The sequence below is a fragment of the Talpa occidentalis genome, unplaced genomic scaffold (assembly GCF_014898055.3).
Source record: "Talpa occidentalis isolate TD23 unplaced genomic scaffold, MPIMG_talOcc4v2.1 talOcc4.11, whole genome shotgun sequence".
Lineage (NCBI taxonomy): Eukaryota > Metazoa > Chordata > Mammalia > Eulipotyphla > Talpidae > Talpa > Talpa occidentalis.
In genome coordinates this window covers 64,774,612-64,796,879 of record NW_023601104.1, presented here as the reverse complement: position 1 = coordinate 64,796,879, position 22,268 = coordinate 64,774,612, and the positions used below count along the sequence as shown (strand labels likewise).

At 36.3% G+C, this 22,268-nt stretch overlaps 1 protein-coding gene across 2 annotated transcripts in view; it reads left to right on the top strand.

Annotated features, from left to right (window-relative positions):
* DLGAP5 (DLG associated protein 5) overlaps window positions 1–21,573 on the top strand; it is a 34,024-nt gene extending 12,451 nt beyond the window's left edge. For both annotated transcript variants that reach the window (XM_037503388.2, XM_037503387.2), the window contains exons 10-19: window positions 238–361; window positions 3,454–3,539; window positions 4,569–4,729; window positions 8,747–8,839; window positions 11,308–11,527; window positions 14,285–14,474; window positions 16,355–16,415; window positions 16,980–17,232; window positions 18,535–18,584; window positions 20,562–21,573. In XM_037503388.2, the coding sequence (XP_037359285.1) occupies window positions 238–361; window positions 3,454–3,539; window positions 4,569–4,729; window positions 8,747–8,839; window positions 11,308–11,527; window positions 14,285–14,474; window positions 16,355–16,415; window positions 16,980–17,232; window positions 18,535–18,584; window positions 20,562–20,702 (1,379 nt within the window). In that variant the 3' untranslated portion in view covers window positions 20,703–21,573. The remainder of the gene's footprint in view (window positions 1–237; window positions 362–3,453; window positions 3,540–4,568; window positions 4,730–8,746; window positions 8,840–11,307; window positions 11,528–14,284; window positions 14,475–16,354; window positions 16,416–16,979; window positions 17,233–18,534; window positions 18,585–20,561) is intronic.
* The last annotated feature ends 695 nt before the right edge of the window (window positions 21,574–22,268 follow it).

Sequence of the window (22,268 nt, the reverse complement as noted above, 5' to 3'; positions counted from 1 at the left end):
AAAAATGAGAATAAAAAGTACAAACTGAGAAGGGGGGGTTTAAATGTAAATTTGAAGAGATAAAGAATAGTGAGGCACCCATTTGAGGAGATGTGAATGAAATCTATTAGGCGGAAATAAAATTTTGAAATTCAGCATTGAAAAAACTGAAGGTCCCCCCAAAAAAAAAGTCTTGTTATGGGGGTGTTATTTTAGGAATTACTGCTTGGAAATTTATGTGCAATATTTTCTTTATAGAACCTGTCTTTAATAAAAATGAAACTACTAGAAATTCAAATGGCCTCCCAATAAAGGAAGACTCATCATTTGAAATAAATGAAGAACATATACCTCAGCCACAACATGATGTGCCATATTTCAGGTTTGTCTATTTGTTCCTAGTATAAGACTTTTGTGTTAATGTCTGGACATTGGAAATTGACATTTCAGCTAGTTTGACCTTAATATAATAGATATCCCTAGGTGGAAATTGACTGTGGGTGCTTTATTTTTTAAATTTCAGTTATTCTTCAATAGCTGGTGCTTTTTTATGGTTCCTAATTCAAAGGGTAAAAAAAGGTACAAGTGGGAAGTCTTCTTCCTAACTGTCTGCCAACTCTGTTGTTTGAACATTTCATGGAGGCAAATGTCCATTCATTTCTTATAAATACTTCCAGAAAGATAAAGTTGAACATTTATAGATTTATTTATACTGTTTTCATAATCTTAAAGTCTAGAGACATTTCGTTGTTAAGACTTAGACCTCTCTCGTGCTTTGTGTGTGTTTAATGGCCACATGGTATCTAATTGTGTGTATTTACCACAGTTTACGTAGTCGGTCTCTGTTGCTGGTTAATTATATTGAGATCAGTCAACTACTATTACAATGAAGCCTCAGAAAATGCCCTTGTATGCCTTTCACTTCTCTTAAGTGTAAAATATAATGACTCCAATTTATATTCCCTCTAGCAAGGTATGGGGACTTCTATTTTCTTTTACCCATTTAAAAAATTTTCCACAAAGACAAGTTAATGTTTATATTATTAAAGAACAGGGGGGAGATGGTAGGAGACTCTTTGGACAACTAAATCATGAGATAGCATTCTTTCTTCAACTCTGAAGAGTGAAAGTGAACACTATGTCTTGGGGAACCACAACCATATCACCTAAAGATCTTGGAAACAAGTCAGAGGACTGCATTTGGAGAGAGGCTCCAACATTCCATATATCGGACGTGATTACATGGTATTATTCTTGAATGAATGTAGCAAGAAAATTACCATATCCTTTTTATTGCAATGATAAACATTTTCTTAAGCTTTGCCAACCAAGAGGATGAGAAATATTATCTTGCTAAAATTTTGATATTTATTTGTTCTGTTATGAATGAATTTTATTTTTTTTTTACTTCAAATATTTTTAGAGCATAAAATTTTAGAATTGTAGGGTATTTTAGAGATTAGTCCATTGTGTTGTTCAACTGAGACATTGTAATAAAAAGCAATTTACCCAACTAAATAATGTCAGCTCTTCTTTTTCTCATTAAGTTGTTACGTTAATGCCATTGGATATAAATAGCTAAATTTTTCTTCTAAGAAAGAAAACCATCCTCAGTTTTCTCCCACCAGGATGCATTTTATAAAGAAACAAATTTAACTTAGACCAGGGTCTTAACCTTGGCATTATTGACATTTTAGGCTGATTTTTTTTTTTTTTTTTTTTTTTTTTTTGCTTGACTTCTTTTTCTTTTTCCTTTTCTTTTTAGAGTAGTAAGATTTTATTTTTTTTAATAATTTTTTTATTTTTTACATCATTGTTCTTTTTTAAACAATATTTGCCTCCCCGCAACCCCTCAAGTGTAGTCCCTATAGAATTTCCTTCACCAATGCACTCGTGCACCATCACCTCAGTCCCCTGTGCTCCTTCCTCCCTCCCTCTGAGTCTTCTCCTTCCTTGCAGTATGTCTGATTTATAATTGTCTGTTTTTGCTTTGTTGTGTTTTGTACTGTTAATATTTTTTTATACTGATGTCTTATTTGGTTTCCCTATATTCCTGCTACAAGTGAAACCATCCAATATTTTTCTTTTTCCTTCTGGCTTATTTCACTGAGCATAATTCCGTCTAGCTCCATCCATATTTCTGTGAATGACCTGAGTTTATCTTTTTTGATGGCTGAGTAATATTCCATTGTGTGTATATATACCACATCATCCTGATCCAGTCATCTGTTTTTGGGCATTTGGGTTGTTTCCAGGCTTTGCCTATTATAAATAGTGCTGCAATAAACATAGATGTACAGGTTTTCTTTTGAATCAGTGTTTTTGTGTCCTTTGGGTAGATCGCTAGTAGTGGAATTGCCGGGTCGTATGGTAGCTCCTTTTTTAGTAGACTGAGGAACCTCCAGACAGCTTTCCATAGTGGTTTGCACTGCCACCAGCAATGTAGGAGAATCCCTTTTTCACCACATCCTCGCCAACATTTGTTGTTGCTAGTTTTTTGGATATGTGTCATTCTTACTGGTGTAAGGTGGTATCTCAATGTGGTTTTGATTTGCATTTCCCTGATTATAAAGGATGTTGAACCGTTTTTCATATTAGGCTGATTAATTCTTGTTGTGGGGCTGTCCTTGGCTGGTAGGCTCTTTTATAGCATCCTTAGCAGTAACACTCCTTCAGTTGGTAAAAATCAAAAATGTCTCTAAACAATGTCAGATATCCCCTGGGTGGTAAAATCAATCCCACTTGACAATCACTGCCATTGAGAAGCAAAACCTAGTAGAGAGAACCTGTGAAGCCATATCACTTAATTCCAGGCGTGCAGTTTTTAGCTTCAACCCACTCTTGGCAGTTGGGTTGGTCTTAGTTCCATGGACAATAACAGAGAACTGTTAACAGTGATAAAGAATAAAACAAAATAGAAATTAGAACAGAGTAGAAATATTAACTTGAAAAATGGGCTCTTGGAATTGACATCTGAATAAGTTTTAGGTGTAGAAAGATGTACATACATAGGGTATCAACTTGTATTTATAGACTTTAAGATATGGCTTATAAGATGATTAGGCATTTGCTCTGGGAAATTAATATTAAACCTTGCCTTTTATACCTTCCTAATATTATTGTGTCATAACACTAATAGTGTGAGAAATATTTGTAAAACTGTAATGTTTGGGCCTCCCTAGTGGTGTAGTGGTTGAGCGCTGGGTTGTGAAGCTGCCCGCAGCCTCTGCAGCGCCGGTTCGATCCCCGGCTGCTCCCCGGCCACCAGAGGAGGGTCCCACATGGCGCGCAGATCTCTCCTGCTGCGCCCGCTGCTCCCCTCAGTGTATTTCTGCCTGTTCTGTTCCCCACTCTGGCTCTGGTGAATTCTCTCACCCTCCAGCGCTTCTGACTGTACCCAGTGCTTGTGTAAATAAATAAATAAATCTTTAAAAAAAAAAAAAAAAAAAACTGTAATGTTTGCCATCATTTCAGAAATGTTCTCCAATCAGAGACTGAGAAATTAACTTCATACTGCCTTGAGTGGGACCAGAAACTTCAGTTGGATATTCCAGATGATGGTGAGGGAGCATTTTTTTTATGGCTTAGTTTTGTTTCAATATGATCATATTTATCTGAAATATAAAAATCTAGTGTTGCCCAGTGGTATAGTTTCATTGTTATTCAAAACAGCAAGTTTTTCTATCTCAATATATGTTTGCAACTATGCTAAAATGGTACCTGACTTAAAAGATAAACACTATTGGAATACTGACTGCTGTTGGCCATGGGACATTGACCTGACCTTGGAGAGGCTGGGGACAGGTCATTCACGTGGTAGTCAGTTGCCCACATGATCCAGTCCGGTAGTATCCCCGGCCACCAGGCTTGGTGAGCTTCCCAGTCTGTGTGCAGCAATGCTGGGAGAGACAGGAATGGTCCACACAGCTCCTCTGTGGGATACCTGAGTGCCACCCAACCCCTGACTGGATCCACCCCTTGTGCCATTTTCCTTTTACTGCAATAAACTGCAGGAACCCTGAGTGGAACAATTTAAAAAAAAAAAAAAAAAAGAATATTGGTGGCTATCATTCCTTAGAGTTACACATTTGTCTGTTTTGTTAGATTTTTTTTTTTTTTTTAGATAAGTCTCTATGGATGGCATCTGTATCTGTTGTTGTTTAGTTACATAAAAGTGTTTTCTGAATGCGTATGGACCAGATTTTTTAAAAAGTTCCTTAATCTTACTTATTTGGGGAAGCGGTTTAGTTAAAAATCATTTGCGAGCTATCAGTTGGAAATGCTTCTCAGATACTGATATGCTATGAGTTGAGTTTGAATTCTTACAAAATTCAAGGAGAGACAGAATGCTGTTTAGTATGCAGCAATATATATATGAAAGTAATTATTGCTAATTTTTAGCAGAAATTGAGGCAAATAGTTAATGCTCAGTACTTGTATAACAAAGCTTTTGATATCTTTGTTTTCCTTAAAGGTAAGAATTTGTTACGTAAGCCCCAGAATATCTGGGGTGAATTCTTATTAATTAGTTAACCTGCAATACTCTGTTTTGTCCTTTAACTTTTTTAAAAATTTTATATTTCTTTTAGCTAAAGATCTTATTCGCACAGCAGTTGGTCAAACAAGACTTCTTATGAAGGAAAGGTTCAAACAGTTTGAAGGACTGGTGGACAATTGTGAATATAAAAGAGGTGAAAAAGAAACTACCTGTGCTGATCTGGATGGATTTTGGGATATGGTTAATTTTCAGGTATGTGGTCAAGTATTTTGAGTCTGGGTTTGTTTTGTTTTTTTAAGTGAGGTAGCAGTAAAACAGGGCAATAATTGCTGCTTCGGTATCTATAGTACTAAATGGGATACTAGACAGCATCTTTGTAAACTGTAAAACAACATCTAAATTTTATGACTGATGTCCTCACAGAGCCTATATTGTGAGGATAACTTATATGTACTTTGGAAATTGAGATTATATTCAACGGCTATAATGATTCTACATGTGAGAAAATAAGTAGATTTCATCTTTAGTAGTTCAGTTCATCTAGCAGTTACCGAGTTCCTACTGAATGCCTAGTAGTTAATAAGGCACAGTCCCTGTCCCTCCAGGAGTTTGTATTTCTCTTTGAGTCAGGCACAACACATAATTCCACAGTGCTATCACAGAGGGACTCACCAGGAAGGTCAGAAAAGTTACGGGTGGAGGTGACTTTCTAGCTTTTTAATCTTATTTTAGAAATAAGCATGCAAAATATTATTTCAGGAGCTAAAAGCCACTAATCACTAGATATTTGAGGAGAGCCTGAAAGAAAGGCCAAAGCAAACATAGAAACAAAGCTATTTGGATAGAGAATATGGGTAATAAATGCAAGGAGAAAAGAAAGTTTTAAATGATTCTATTACTAGAATTCTATTAGAATTCTGATAAAAGTATTAATATTCTCAAAGCGACCAGACATGTCATCTGCCAGTAAGAACAGCTATTAAAAAAAGAACATTCAGAGAACACCAAAAATAGCTTTTTGAGGTTAGAAACTATGAGAGCAAAAGTGTGAGATTCAATAGAAAGGCGGAATATAAAGTTAAAACCTCCCATTAAATAGAGAAAAATAGGAGAGGCTGGATTTGAAAACTAGGTGTAATATCCAAATAATGGGAATTCCAGAAGAAGAGAACAGAAAAGATAGTGAAGAGGAAATAATCAATGAAATAGTTTTAAATTTTTTCCCCAGAACTGGAAGACCTGAATTCCAGATTGAAGGAGTCTATCGAGTGTCTAGCACTGTGAACCATAGTGACCCATATCAATGCACAGCATTAAATGATTACACAACTCTTGGGATAAAAAGAAAAACCTAGAAACTTCCAAAGAGAAAACAAGTTTCATACAAAGGGTCAAGAATCCAAATAGCCTTGGATTTCTCAATAGCAACATTGATAGCTGGGAGAAAATGTTCTCAAACTTCTAAGGGAAAATAACTTCCATCCTATGGTTCTATACCCAATCAGTCAAATATGCAGGAAGGCATTTTTCAGACACACCTAATAATGAATTTTACCTTCCATATACCTTTCCTTAGGGAACTAAGTGAGAATGTACTAAACAAAATGGAGTAAGCCTAGAAAGGGAGAGCAGGCAGGACTGATCCCCAGTAAGGGGCAAAGGGAATTCCATAGGAAGAAGGTATGTAGCACGTTAGAAAGTAGTCGTTCAGAGCAGGAGGCTCAAGAGCCCTAGGAGATCTGTCTCTGTGCAACTGAACTGAGCAGAATGCCTGATTTACTTTTTGTCTAAGAGATTTACGCTTATCGTATAGCATTTAGAGGTGAATTGATAATAGATATCTAAGAAACTAAGCAGACAAAAAGCAAACTCATAAAGTCTAGAGAAAAAGTGAAGAAAACATAATTAACTCTATGGCCCAGATGTAAATAGTGTCTGTAGTCATTAATATAAGCATTACTTTGTGACCAGCTTTTATATTCCTACCAGCTTTCATAATGAGTTGGTTCACGCAGATCCTTCATTGGTGACCAATTAATTTTGTGATTTTTAGTATCATTATTTATGGGTTTAAAAAATTTTGTTTGTATGGTTTACAGGTGTTGTCTTTACTGATCTCATTTCCCATCTTTGGTTGGTGAGAGACTCTTCAAGTTGGCTGCCATGGCCTTTTTTTTTTTTTTTTTAAGAGCTGAATTGAATAATATACGTATCATAAAATTTTCCCAATGAGTGTACAGTTCAGTGAGTTCCAGTAAATTTACAGAGTCGCACAACCATCACCCCAGCACAAATTTAGAACATTTTTATCACCACAAAAATATCCTGTCTGCCCATTGCTACTCCCAGCATAAGAAACCACTCATGTACCTGCTGTCGTTAAAGATTTGCCTTTTCTGAATATTTCATATTAAAGATGTGATCTTTCATATGTGCCATCTTTTGCTTAGCATGATGACTTTGAGGTTCACCCATGTTGTTCCATGTATCTGCATTATAGGCCTTTTCATTGCTTGATAATCAATATTCTGTTGTAGCATACATCACTCTTTATTCACCAGTTGATAGACATTTAGATTTCCACTCCTTGGTGATAATGAATAATCATCTGTGGATATTCATATATAAATCATAGTGTGGCTGTTTTCATTGCTCTTGGAGTAGATACCTGGAAACTGCTGAGCCATATGGTAAATTTATGTTTAACTTTTTAGGGAACCGCCAAACTCTTTTCCAAAGTGATTGCATTTTACATTACCAACATTGTGTTCAGTTTTCTTGTTTCTTGACACCCTCAAGAGTACTTAAAACAGTATGTCTTTTCAGTAAAACCATCCTGGTGGGCGTGAAGTATCTTGTAGTTTGCTTTCATTTCCCTAATTAATAATGATGTTAAGCATCTTTTTATGTACTAAGTAGCTATTCAAATGCCTTCTTCGATAAAATGTCTATTTAAATCTTTTGCCCATTTTTCTAAATTGAGTTTGACTCTTTTCTGAGATGTAATTCGGATATGAAGTCCTTTATCAGAAATATTACTTGCAAATATTTTTTTTCCAGTTTGTGGCTTGTTTTTTTAGTTTTCTTGATGATGTCTTCTGAAGTGCAAATGTTTGTATTTTGATAAAGTTCGATGTATCGATTTTTTCCTTTTTGTTGTGATTTTAGCATCGGGTATAAGGACTCTTCACTAAACCACAGTACACAAGATTTTCCCTTTAATTTTATTTGAAAAGGCTTGTAGTTTTGGCTGTTACAGTTAGGTTTCTGACCCATTTGGAGTTTCTTTTGTGTCTGTTAAGGAAAGAGTTTAAATTCATCTTTCTTCTTATGGAGATCCAGTTTCCCCAGCTCTGTTGAAAAGATGTTCCTTTCCTCAATGAATTGCCTTGGATAATTGTTTAAAATCAATTGGTCTTAAGTATAATCTTGAATCTTTTTTGACATTTACATTTTTTTAAGGAAGAGAGGTTGAAAGTAATATGTGCAAAAATATGTGTAAGGGAACTGGAAGCATAGTCTACCAAACTGTTGACAGTTATTCTGTAGAGGAGACTAAAAATACCAGAAGGACTAGTATTATGCTTTCTAGTATATTCTTGAAGAATTGCCAATTAAAACAATCATATACCTATTAGAATGGCAAAAATTCAAACCATTTGATTACCAAATCATGGTGTGAGGCTGTAAAGCAACAGAAACTCTCATTCATTGCTGGTAGAAATGCAAAATGGTACAGATACTTTGGAAGACAGTTTGGCAGTTTCTTACACAATTTGACTTACTCTTATCCAGCAATCACACTCACTGGTATTTACCTAAATCATTTGAAAACATATGTCCACACAAAACATGTACAAAGTTGTTTATAGCGGTTTTATTTTTAATTGCCAAAACTTGGAAGCAACCACCCCTATGTTTTTCAGTAGAGAAATATTAATAGATAAGTGTTGGTTAGACAGAAGGGGAGGGTGGGCTTGTGTAATTTAAGGTATCTCTCCTACCACTGTAGTGATCAAAAATAATTTAGGAGAGTTATTCATATACGATATCCTTTATGTATTTTAGAGGTTTGTAAGAAATAACAATGAACAGTTTTACCCCATGAATTTTTTATTTAAATGCTAAATTGAGAATTACATTGTATAATTTTATATGTAACCAGCCTGAGTTATCAGTCTCACTTTTTTTTTAAATTTCATTGCATTTGCTTATAATTATAATATGATTAGCATTAATCTGATAAATGTGTGCCTTATTGATTAACAGGTAGAAGATATAAACCAAAAATTCAGCAATCTAACCAAACTTGAGGAATCTGGATGGCAAAACACTGATAATACAAGCAAAAAGGTCTTTAGGGTAAGTTTCTAGGTTTTATGTCCAAATTTCTTTTTTTTTTTTTAAGAGATATGTTTTATTTATTTGTTTGTTTGTTTGTTTGTACATGCACTGGGTACAGTGGGAAGCGCGGGAGAGTGAGAGAATTCACCAGAGCCAGAGTGGGGAGCAGAGCAGGCAGAAGGTCCGAAGTACACTGCTGAGGGGAGCAGCGGGCGGCAGGAGAGGTCTGCGCGCCATGTGGGACCCTCCTCCTGTGGCCGGGGAGCAGCCGGGGATCGAACCAGCGCTGCAGAGGCTGCAGGCAGCTACACAACCCAGAGCTCAACCGCTGCGCCACCGGGGAGGCCCCTTATGTCCAAATTTCTAATACAGACTTTTCTACTTTAATTTTTTTATGTTGTAAGCTTTGAAAACATTTAGTTTCAGATTTTTCACCATTTTACAAAGTAAACTCCATGTTTATCCCTTCTTATCTTTTTGTAGTAATGTTTTGAACTCAAAAGTTTCTGGTTATTCCATGTTCTTACAATGTTCTGGTTGCCTTTACAGAAAGAATAAGGAAATGATCAACACAAAATTCAGGATAGTTATTTCTAAAGGGAGAAAGGTAGAGACTGGTTGAAGTGGGGCAACCACCCAGAGGGCTTCTGAGTTACTAAATGCTGGATCTGTGCATGTTTGTTATATCTTTAAACTGTGCTTGCACATTTTATTGTAATAATAGCAGCAGTTGCAATAGGAGATAATTTACATAATGCTTGGCATGTGCCAAATCTTCTTCCATATACCCTACATGTATTAACTCATTCACTGTTCACAACAGTCCTTTGATGTGGGTGCTATTATTTTCATTTTATGGTTGAGGAATCAGAGACCCAGAAACAGTAAATTACTACATTTATTCAGTAATCTTTGTACAACCCAGGTGGAGCTGGGTTTCAGGCCAGACTCTCTCATTCCAGAGGTACGTAATAAACAATACACTATATGCCTCCTCTCTTTTAGGTACTCTTGTAGCTGATAGTATTTCAAAATGAAAGAACTTTTCAAATGGTAAAAATTAGAATATCTTTTTTCTTCCCTATGCTTTATTTTTTTTAATGAAATGTTTATTTTTTAAAGATTTATTTATACATACAAGAACTGGGGTACAGGCCAGAGTTTTGGGGGGTGAGAGGATTCACCAGAGACAGAGTGGGGAATAGAACAGGCAGATTGACTGAAGTACACTGCTGAGGGGAGCAGCTGGTGAGCCAGGAGAGGTCTGCTGTGCTGTATGGGTAGCTCCCTAGTCAGGGATTGAACTCATGCTGCAGTGGCTGCTGCAAGCTTCATAGTTGTCTCTTAACCCCTTGCCCCACCAGGGAGGCACCCTGTACTTTTTCCTATTTTTCTCTGTAAGATTTTTTTTTTTTTTTTTTGGTAGCGTGATAGAGTCCATTTTTACCTTTTTGTAGTAATTCTTTTTCTAGTAATGTTTTGAACTCAAATGTTTCTGGTTCAAGCGGATACTTCTCAAACCACCTTAGGGCATTGCCAGTTTTTCCTTTTAATTTTGGAAAAATGTGTGTGGTTATAAAATCAAGTTTCTACATTGGTATTTTATTATGCTATATACTCCAAATAAAACTCCTTCGAATCCTGCCTTAGGGGAGAGGTTAAAATGTTAAAAGAACCTTACTATGAAAATATTTTGCTACTGAAATCTCAAGACACAGACCCTGAGGACAATAATGAAATTTAGTAAATTTCTAACCTACTATCCGATGAAGGATGCTTGAACATTTTGAAACTACTGTGGGTATTTCTTATTGAGACTTAATCTTGGAGACATTAATTATGTCAGTGGTGCTGGTTGTGATTTTATCTTATTAGAGCCTTGCAATATCACCTCTTATCACCAGGTGTCTCCCTCTTCCTACTTTATTTTATGGGCTACTGTTAGATTTGCTTCATTTATTCAGTAATCTTTGTACTTACTTACATGTCTGTACCTCTCTCCCCTGCCTCTTATTCCTTTGTCCTACATGCAAAGGGTTTTATAATATAGCTATTGCCTGTCTCTTGCCAGCTCTTCTGTGCTTCCTTTTACTTCTGGCTTGGCAAACGTGCTTTTCTCTCTACTCATCCCTTTCCTCATCCCATCTTTTAGCCCAGCTGTGATTGCAGCTTAGTTACTACTTCTTGCCCACCTTTCTTAAGGCCTCTGAAGATTAATTTAGTTGTTAGCCTTGTGTTCTCCTACAGCCCCTGAGTTGAACATGACATTCATCCTTCTTAGTAGCCTTATCTAACTTTTCCACTGTGCAGTGTGAACTCCATAGGGGTAGGAAATTTGTCCTTTATCTTTTGACCTCTTACATGTTTAACACTTAGTTGGAACTTAGTAAATATATTATGAATGTGTTACAATTTTTATGTATGCTTTGTTTTTTTCCTAAAATGACAATGAGTAATTTTAACAAAAACATAATTTCTCCCTGCAGAAAAAAGTTGTCTCAAGTATAGTAAGCAAACCCAAACAGGATGACAGTGGAAGAATTGCAGCAAGAAATCGCCTTGCTGCCATAAAAAATGCAATGAGAGAGAGAATTAAGCAGGAAGAACTTGCTGCCACAGCAGACTCTGCAATGCCAAAAGAAGTTGATAAAATAGTGTTTGATGCCGGATTTTTCAGAGTTGAAAGTCCCGTTAAATCGTTCTCAGGTTAGTTTTTCTGCTGAGTCTACTTAAGGGAAATATTTGGGTTTGATGGGAGCTTGAACAAGAGTGAAAAAGTTTTCACATGAAAGGACATGAATGGTGTGTGATGTCTGGATAGTAAATTACATATTTACAAACACATGCAAATTACATTTTGATGGCTATGATTAGATTATCTTGAATGTGATATATCTTCTAAAATTGCTTTCATATTTTTAAAGTGATTTCATAGCCTTTATTACCACTTAACTCCGCAATCCTGTGAGGGTGGGGCACAGGAGCCTACCAGGTAAAGGGACATGGTGGAAGCATGGGAGCTGGGTGATTTTCTTCAGGTTAGTTGGACTAGAATAGAACATGTAAAGGAAATTTAGGTGGCAAACCATCACACTTTAGCTATACATTAAGGAGCTTATGAAAAATAGGTATGGCTATTTTCATTTGTATTAAAACTTTTGTGCAGGTGTTTTTGAAACATAAGAAATGTACTCATTTTCTAGCAGTGACATCAGTTTTTTAATTTTTCAGGAAGCCATCCTTATGATTTTCTTACTGGGCTTGTGTTTTTCAAATGCTATTTTCATAGACTATCTTTATTAGATTGAATTTTTTTTTTTTTTAACGATTTGCTTATTTATATAAGCACTGGGTACAGTCAGAAGCTTGGGAGGGTGAGAGAATTCACCAGAGCCAGAGCGGGGAGCAGAGCAGGCAGAAGGACCAAAGTACACTGCTGAGGGGAGCAGCGGGCAGCAGGAGAGGTCTGCGCGCCAAGTGGGACCCTCACCCGGCAGCCGGGGATCGAACCGGCGCTGCAGAGGCTGCGGGCAGCTTCGCAGCCCAGTGCATAACCGCTGTGCCACCAGGGAGGCCATATTAGATTGAATTTAAATTGAAATTATTTATCAGCCCTAGAAGAAGTCATGGTGGAAGTAATCTGCTCCTTAAATCTTAGTGGACATTCCTGTTAGTGCTTTAAGTGCTAGATATTTATTTTTGAGAAGAAAGGTGCCAAATCCTCTTCAAGTACTAATCGTTAAAGGACTGTTTCTCCCTGTTACTTAACTGCCCACTAGAAAGTATTCTGAAAATGAACCTAAGCTGCTCTCTAATACTTACATTAAAATATAAGTATCACCTCAAGTATATTATAAACTCCCTGTCAATTTAGGTAGCACACATGGTATGGGGTAGTGTGCTTCTTTTACTCTGAGTGGCTGTCCTCCCTGAATACCTGGGAAGTGCCCACTGCTAATAACATTTCTCCTGGCTACTCACTTCCCACAGATCCCATGGCTTCCACAGGTAGGAAACTCATCACCGTCTATTCTTTCCTATACTCACTTGAGCCCGTATGACTAGGGAGATTAAAATGTATGGCAAAATTGATCATTTTTAGGTTGAGTTTTTGTTATAGAGCACATAGTTTATGTGAGACTTGTTATAAAACAGTGGTCCTCTAAGAAGCCCCACTTGTCACACTTGTCACTCCCTAGAGGCAACCTTTTTCTAGTCACAGCGTCTTAGAGTTTTAAGTTTACTGACCTCTCTCTAAATAAGGTGTAGATTTTTTTTTCCTTTAATTTTCTTTTGGTTTACTCACTTTTGGTTCTTCCTGATCTTTCTTTCAGAAACACATGTTTTTCTCCTGGTAAATAAGCTGCCTTTGTCATTCTTTCTGAGGACTCTATTTTCTGAATGTTCTATGTTATAACATTCTATACTTATTTCATAAGTACACTGTCTTATACTTCTGAGGATATTAATGATAGCTTTTAATATAAGCTTTTTCCCCTTGTATAGTCACTGTTTCTTCCAGGATACTTCTGTCTCTCTAGGGGTATTTTCTATGTCTCATATCAAAGGCTTTCTTAGCTCTCTGGTGTCCATTCACTGCCTGCTGCCAGCTAACATCTGGGTTCTACGTGGCAGCACGTGGTAGAGTCTTTAGCTGGGGGGTTAGCTGGATCTTTAATGCTGGGAACCTACACATAACTGTGTTTCTTTTCGCATGGCCTGGATTTTCCAAAGAAGATTCTTCAGATCTGCTGTCTGGAGAATGTAATTCTATCTGCCGGCCTTTCCAGGGTCATGGCGGGGAGGGGGATGTCTTGATGGTTCATTTGTAAATAGTCATAATTCCTCTATTTTCCACAAAGTACCCTATCTTTCCATTGTACCTGAGACTTTGTTTCATTTTTCCATCTTTCTAATTTGGATGGTCGGCTATTTATACTTGCCCAGCTGTACAGAATGAGGAAAGGAATCTGGATTCAGTTGCACTTTAAACTGATTCTGAACTAGTTCTTTTGCTTTTAGCTCCATTTTTATCTCTGCTTCCAGAGATACTTGAGGTCACCAGTCCTTTTGAGGTGCTAATGGTGTAAGTTGTGTGGATTTCCATCTTTCTTGGCTTGTGTCTGGGTATTTTATCTTGGGACTAAGTAATATGCCATTCACCCATCTACACTGCAGTTTCCATATTTTTCTGATTATTGTTATCTTCCTTAATTTCATTTGTCCTTGTGTGCTGCCTTGTAAGGTGATCTCTGTTACACTTAGAGTAGTGGTGTGTCAAGAAAAGCAATCTAATGTGTGTGTTCAGATAATGTATCTTACTAAAAGTCCCAGGCATTTGACTTAATTTTTTTTTTAAAAAAAAACAGGGAACAGAGCCTAGTTGGTAGGAGAATAGGAAGCAGCTTCCTAATTATAATGAAAAGTAAATAAAATAACATTTTGGTTTCTTTCATATTCTAGGACTTGCTATCTCTTCTGAATGTCTTTCTCAAAGACTTAAAACACCTAAATCTGTCAGCAAAGCTGTGTTTGAGAGCAGGGCTGAGGTGGACCTGCGAAGACAAGCTGTGTTGCCAGAGTATCCTGATCTGCAGAATTCCAAAAACAAATGTGTTGATAAGACTCTTCTATCAACTATTCCTGAAAACAGGTATTTCTTTATGTGTTATTAGGAATTTAACAGATGCTGACATTACATACCATGTCAGATTGTTAACCTGGTGAAATATGTAAGGCATGTATTTTTAATTAAATTTCACAATGACCCTAGAACATATAGACAATATATCTATTTTATAAATGAGGAAACTGAGGCTTAGGATTTCAGATTGGCAAATAGTCATTGATGGGGAGGTAAAATCCTGTAGCACTTTGGGACAAGTTAAGTAACTCACTTAGCTTCAGTTTCATCATCTACAAAACAGTAGTGCTGATGCCTTTCTTAAGGGTCACTTGGAGGTAGGCACTTTTGCACCAATCTTTCTAGAAAGTACCTTGAGATTGTTGTATTAACAGAAGGCAGAGCACAGAAAAGAAGCTGATGTGGATTTATGCAATTATGGGCTAAACATGGTTCTAAATTCATAATGTGTCATCTCATTTAATCCTCCAAACAACTTTGTGAGGTACTAGATCACCATTTTTCAAGTAAGAAAACTTAGTAACTAAAACTTATTTAGAAAGGTAGTAACTTACCTAAATTCAGTTTATACTTGGTGAAACTGGATGCTGTTTGCAGTCTTTCTGCTATAGAGTACTGCCTCTGCATAAAAGCATCAAAATGACCTGGATAGTTCTTGTTCCTGGAACACAAATGTTCTGAAATTTGATGGGAAAAAGATACTTTAAAATAAGTACAGGGCCTCCCCGGTGGCGCAGCGGTTGAGCGCTGGGTTGTGAAGCTGCCCACAGCCTCGGCGGCGCCGGTTCGATCCCCGGCTGCTCTCCAGCCACCAGAGGAGGGTCCCACATGGCGCGCAGACCTCTCCTGCCGCCCGCTGCTCCCCTCAAAGTGTACTTCAGTCCTTCTGCCTGCTCTGCTCCCCGCTCTGGCTCTGGTGGATTCTCTCACCCTCCCACGCTTCTGACTGTACCCAGTGCATGTATAAACAAACAAACAAACAAATAAATAAATAAATAAAACATGCCTCTATTAAAAAAAAAATGGAAAAAAAAAATAAAATAAAACTTTAAAAAAAAAAAAATAAAAAAAATAAAATAAGTACAAATTATAACCTGAAGCCAAGAGAGAACTGTTGGATTTATTAATCTGTAGGTGAACAGCATTGACTACTCATTGTGGCAAGCAAGACTATCAAAAAAAAGAATACCCTATGAATTGAAAGAGGCAAAGCAAATGGAAGTTTTTGTTCTTAATATTTCATGAAACAAGTTTTTAAAATTTTGATTTTTAGTATAAACCAAAGTGTTCTAGTTTTTGTGGGAACTAAAATATTTTGGATGCTCTAGAAATCTGTGGATTATAAAATACCAATTTACTATCATTTCTTAAATGCAAGTTACTTTGTATTCCCTGTGATTTATCATCTTGTAGTAAGATCCATAATTGTATGTATGTAAGTGATATTACAGCTGGTCTTTAAGTTTTTTTTTTTTTTACTTAACACTCAAAAATAGTCCTGAAAGAAAGCATGTTCCAAATGAACAATAATTGTACAATAAAGGTGAAGTCAAACTGAAAACTAGAAAAATAGAGGATAGTTTTTAGAACACTAATTGCAAGAGGCCGAGACATATGTTTTTCTGATAAAACATGCTAAGAACTTCAGGATTAGAATATTTCATGTTGTATGTAACAAATATTGCCAATTCCAGCAATAACTGAGCTATTACTTCAAACCAAGAATATATTTGGTTCGTAAGCTTTAGTCCAAAAAGATTCATATGGAGAAGACCTCCTATTGGAAGACATCCCTCTTTCAGCCAGAAAGGATTGTCTCAAAACAAAGGTCAAATGATAGCAATATGTTTAATTATCTAGACACAATGTTGCTCTTTTTCTTTTTTCAGTGACAGCATTGAAGATGATGCTCAGTGTCCTGGATTGCAAGGTTTAATTGAAGTAAACCCTGTAAGTCCTATTCCCAGGTGGTATATAGCCAGGCATATTATCTACTTTTATTATTGCATATAATAGATGTATTTTATTGCAAATCTAAATAAGTCATATAAAATGACAGTTTTTCTTTCAAAAGCCTTTGACTTATTGGAGACCATAGTGCCATTTTCAACTCACCAAGATTATTTTTATAAAAAAAGTTTTGCTGTAACACAGCCATGCATATTTATATATTATAACAAGCTGCTTTTGCAATACAACAGAATTGAGTGGTTATGGCAGAGACTCTACAGCTCACAAAGCCTAAAATATTTACTATCTGGCCCTTCACAGAAAATGTTTGCCAATCTCTGGAGTATAGGTACTTGCTGAGAAACTTTCCTTCAGTCACGCTTTTGCTATAGTTCTATCTTACTAATTGTTTAAGAAGTAAGAGTAAGATTTACAGTGTTTTTTATCCTATGCCCAGAATGAATCCTTATGTTTTTCTTATTTCTAATAACAGTAAGATTTTTTTCTATTCATTTCCATTTCTGGTAATTAAATGTAGTAATCATTTTCCATTTTTTATTCCAGGATGTAAATATAAGTGACATATACTTTGAAAGGAGTCGTTTATCCAATGAAAGAATGAATTTGTCCCTATTTGCCAGTGAAGTGGCATCTAATATTAATACTAATACAAAGGAAGAAATTTCAGATGCTGTGGAAGGAATGGAACTAAATTCGTCAATTATAGCACAGGATGTTTTGATGATTAGCCCTGAAAAGAATATATTACCACAAGACAATACTTCACAGGAAGAAGAAACTAAAATTTCTCAGTCAGGTGAGATCTTTTTAATATATTTAAATGAATTTTTTAAGATGTATTTATGCATACAAGAACTGGGGTATGGGCCAGAGGTGCGGGATGGGGGTGTGTGAGAGGATTCACCAGAGAGCGTGGAGAGCAGAACAGCAGATCTACTGAAATACACTGCTGAGGGGAGCAGCGGGCAAGGCAGGAGAGGTCTGCTGAGCCATAGTGGGTAGCTCCCTGGCCGGGAATTGAACTCATGCTGCTGTGGCTGCTGATAGCTTCATAGGTTGTGTCTTAACCCTTTGAGCCACCAGAGAGGCCCTTAATTGAAATTTTGTAAAACAAATGAACTTGAACTAATATATAAATTATCGTAAATACTTCTGGATGTCTGTTTTTTGAGAATGAAGAATGAAAAATCAGATACTCCCAGTAAGCATCTTACAAGAACTAGTTTGTGTTATAATACACCATTCTCTACCACAAACTTTTTGAGGTAGACTTATCAAAAATCAACAAACCCACGCTGGATAGAAGTAATATTTAGGGATCCTTTACTCTTAATAAGGTTTCAGAATTATAAAAATTCCCTGAAGTTTTTTCAGTTCTTCTTTTCGACATACATACTCAAACCTTCCTTCAAAATGCCCTAATTTTTCTTCCCTAGTGCTTTTCATACCTACTTTGTTGTGATTGTTTTTCAGTAGGAAATGACTCATGTGTTTTTGTTACAGTGTATGATAGTCTCATCTACTCTCTGGGACTGCAGTGATTAGGGCAAAATAAATATAATCTTGGCAAGACATTTGGTGCTCTCCAACTATGTTCTTCATATAGTCTTTTGGGGTACATTTACTATGACAAGAGTGAGCTTTGTTTATGGCACACTTATTGAAATTAAGGATGAGGTTTTTATTAAAAATGTTTTAGCTAAAGATGACCTTTATTTTTCTCCTAGTGTTTGATATATGTAAATTTTTTTTAAAAGATTTATTTTTATTCTTGAATACAAGAACTGAGGTGTAGGCCAGAGGTGGGTGTGTGAGAGAATTCACCAGAGACAGACTGGGGAGCAGAACAGGCAGACTAAGTGAAATATACTGCTGAGGGGAGCAGCAGTTGAGGCAGGAGAGGTCTGCTATGCCATGTGGGTTAGCTCCCAGGGGATGGAACTCAGGCCTTAGTGGTGATAGTGCTGAGACTCAACCCCTGTACCACCAGGGAGGCCCAGATATATGTAACTTTTCATAGCTTTCAAGAGGTCATCTATTTCTAACAACCTTTGAGAATATGCTTTAAAAAGTTCTTTTTTTTTTTTTTGTCTTTCAGTACCATTTGATAATAAAATTCTCACTACTGAATATCATCTTCTCGATTCTGTAAGTTTTCCAACTTAATTTGCAAAGTTCCTTTATATTCTAGATTTGTTTTATGAAATATTACTAATTTTAAAATTCATGTGCAAAGTTTAAAATTTACACCTTGCCATTATTTACTCAGAAATCCATCCATTATCCATTCTTATCTAAGTGGGAACACAATTTAATGTTTATTTGATTTTGAATATAGTAGGTTTTAGTATTAAGCACTGAGAATTATTTCCCTATATGATTTGTGTATCACATTGGTTATGACAGTATATTTGAATATCTAATAATGTGACTTAGACTACACTAGGTATTTCTAATTGTTACAAGAAACTTACAAGGCAATGTTTCTGCCCATCTGAAGCACACAGTTGGGAAGATAATATCTATCCAATCTTCAGTCATCACTGTTTTTTTTTCATTGTAATTTTTTTAAGATTATTTATGCTCTGCTATTTTATTTATAAGTTCCCTAGCCTTTGAATTTGGTGACCCCTTGTCTCTAAATCTAGTCTTTTAGTTCTTTAGCTATTCTGTGAAGTCTTCCTATAAAACCTCTCTTCTCTCCCATGTTAATTTATATTTAGGCACAAGTAATCATGGGCATGTAAGGCATACAATGCACACATTTAATCATGAATTAAGATAACAATGTGAATATATTAAAATCATAAAGCATAATTTAAGGAATCTATTTCTCTTATTTACTATAAATTCCTCTTAAGGCAGAACTGTCTATTCACCTTCCTGGATGCTGGAACTGTGACGTGAATGAAATAGTATTCTCTTGTCTACTAAGTATTTACAACATTGGTTTTCAGTCTCTCCCATATATCTTTATTTCAGGGAATCTCAAGTCGGACCTTCATCGGGTGATTTTAATATATGCCAGTGTTGACAACTCTGGTTTACAAAACCTTACCTTGAATTTTTCCAGGGCCAATTGCTAAAATAGGTCAGGGAATGGCCCTGGTTTACTAATCTTTGATTTCAGAATATAACAAATTCATTAAGGCAAATGTGAGATCAAACAGCAATAATTTTTTCTAATGTCACGAAACCTGGCAAATACCAGACTTCCTTAAGCCACTAAATCCTTAAAAACCTGTGTATAACTTTACTTTCATTATCTTTCAAGGATGTCTTCTGTGTGTTCGGACTTCTGGGCTGCCCTGTGTCCCAGGAGCAGAATGAGTCACGTTATAACCCGCCCTCTGTTCTTTCTTGTTCTTAGCCTCCTTTAATCATAGACTGAGACCTAGAGGGTTAGGCACTTCAGCATCAGGGCCATTTACATAAACCCAATTTAATCCTGTTATTTCCAGATCTAATCTCTGAGTGATTGGTTCTGATAATATAGTATATGGTAATAATAAGTAAATCTGGAAATTAATTCAATACTGTTTTTATATATTGCTAATGATTAAAAATGCGTCACGTTTATCTTACACATTATCTTTTAATAAATCTTAGAACCTTATCATTTCATCTCCCTTTGATTTCTTTTCCACTTCCATAAATATTAGAATTTAGATTTATTTTTAAAATAGGTCCACCTGTCTATCTTAGGCTAAAGTTACTGTTCTATAGCATCATTTCAATCTGAAGTGGGACTTGGGGAGGAGCAAAAAAACAGATCCCAAGAGAATTAGATTGGTAAAAGGCCTATTAAATGTTATATGGAATAGGATTTGTGGAATCTGTTTACATGACTAAGATAGGGCCTCAATTTTAATTGTCCTGCCTATGCTGTTGAAGTCATTTACATATTGCTAATCACATTTTTAGCTTGCATTCTTAATACATTTTTTCAATTTAAATTATATTTGAAGTTAGATCCATAGAATAGGTAGCGTAATCATTACTAGTAATTTTATTGTTACATGGGAAAAATGTTTTTATGTTATTAAAGAGTCAACTATTAAATTGCAGTGTTAATTGGTGAAACTCTCAATATACTTTGGTGACTTCTCTGATTTTCTTCTCTAGCCTGGCCTAGACACTACAGTAATCCATTCACAAGTGGAGAAGAGACATCAGGAATATGCCAGAAACGTTTCTTTTGGTGGTAACCTAATTACCTTTTCACCTCTAAGACCCCTCAATGGAGAACAACAAGAAGAACTTTAAATTTAAAATCAAACATTTTTCTTTATATTATCAATGCTGTGATTTATTCTTAGACTATTGAAAAGTTTAAGACTGTATTTGTATTCATTTCATTTATATAGGTCATACAGTGTTTTAATATAGTTTATCAAAGTGTGTTTTAATTGTGATACTCTTTCTGGAGGGAAGTGGGGTATATTTTTGTACACCAACCATGCAGAATAAAAATATGGTGCCTTGCCTCCCTTGTTTAAAGCTAAGTTTAAGAACTTACAAACATTCTTCAGCTTAATCAAAATAATATTAAACACGGATAGAAATATTTGCGTACTTTACACTGTATTCTTAGTTTGAGCTCTTAAATTTGATGATGTTGAAGAGTTTGACATACTGTATTTGCCAGGCTATATGAAATTTCTTTAGATGAGCTCTCTGGATCCTGAAATCAGTTTACACGCTGCAGTTCAAATGCTTACATTATTAGAAGTGCTCATTAAATTCATGTCTTTTTCTTTTCATTTTCTCGTTGACATGGCTGACAGCCTTTGAAGTAAATGTCTCTCTCTGAGAGAATTCTATCAATACTTAATGTATTTGAAATGTTTTCGCTTATAAAACTCTTACCTGTCAAATTGTAGAAGATAGGGCCAGTAGAATAACAGAGCACCAAGAAAATTCAGAGTAGCTGTAATTTCTAACCATACCTGGGTCTAGTTATTTGTTTCAGCAGGATTTGAGGCTGCAGATATTTACCAAACAAGTAGTAACTTTGTGGGTAGCCCCAGAAGATGAGAGGTTTTCAAACAAGGAAAGGAAGTACATCGCCTTTGGTTGTAGGCTTGCTGTGGATAGTATCTATTAAATCCATGTGAGAGGGCCTCCCCGGTGGCGCAGTGGTTGAGCGCTGGGTTGCGAAGCTGCCCGCAGCCTCTGCAGCGCCGGTTCAATCCCCGGCTGCTCCCCGGCCACCAGAGGAGGGTCCCACATGGCGCGCAGACCTCTCCTGCCGCCCGCTGCTCCCCTCAGCAGTGTACTTCGGTCCTTCTGCCTGCTCTGCTCCCCACTCTGGCTCTGGTGAATTCTCTCACCCTCCCGTGCTTCTGACTGTACCCAGTGCTTGTATAAATAAATAAATAAATCTTAAAAAAAATAATAATAATAAAAAAAGAAAGAAATTTCTAAAAATAAATAAATAAATAAATCCATGTGAGAAGTTGTGGGCTATATGAGGTACAGGCTTAGAAGAATGTTCTCAGGGGGCCTCCTTGGTGGTGCAGGGGGTTAAGTCTCAGCACTATGAAGCTATCCACAGCCATGCAGCGCGAGTTTGATACACGCATGGCGCAGCAGACCTCTCCTATCTTGCCTGCTGCTCCCCTCAGCAGTTTATTTCAGTAGATCCCCCTTTTCTGCTCCCCACTCTGTCACTGGTGAATCCTCTTAGCCCCCCAACCCACACCTGTAGCCTATACCCCAGTTCTTGTATGCATAAATACATCTTTTTTTTTAAAAAAAAAAAAGAATATTCTCAGAATGCCTAATCTTAAGATTTTTTAAGAGTCCAGGGCCATGAATATGTAAAATAGG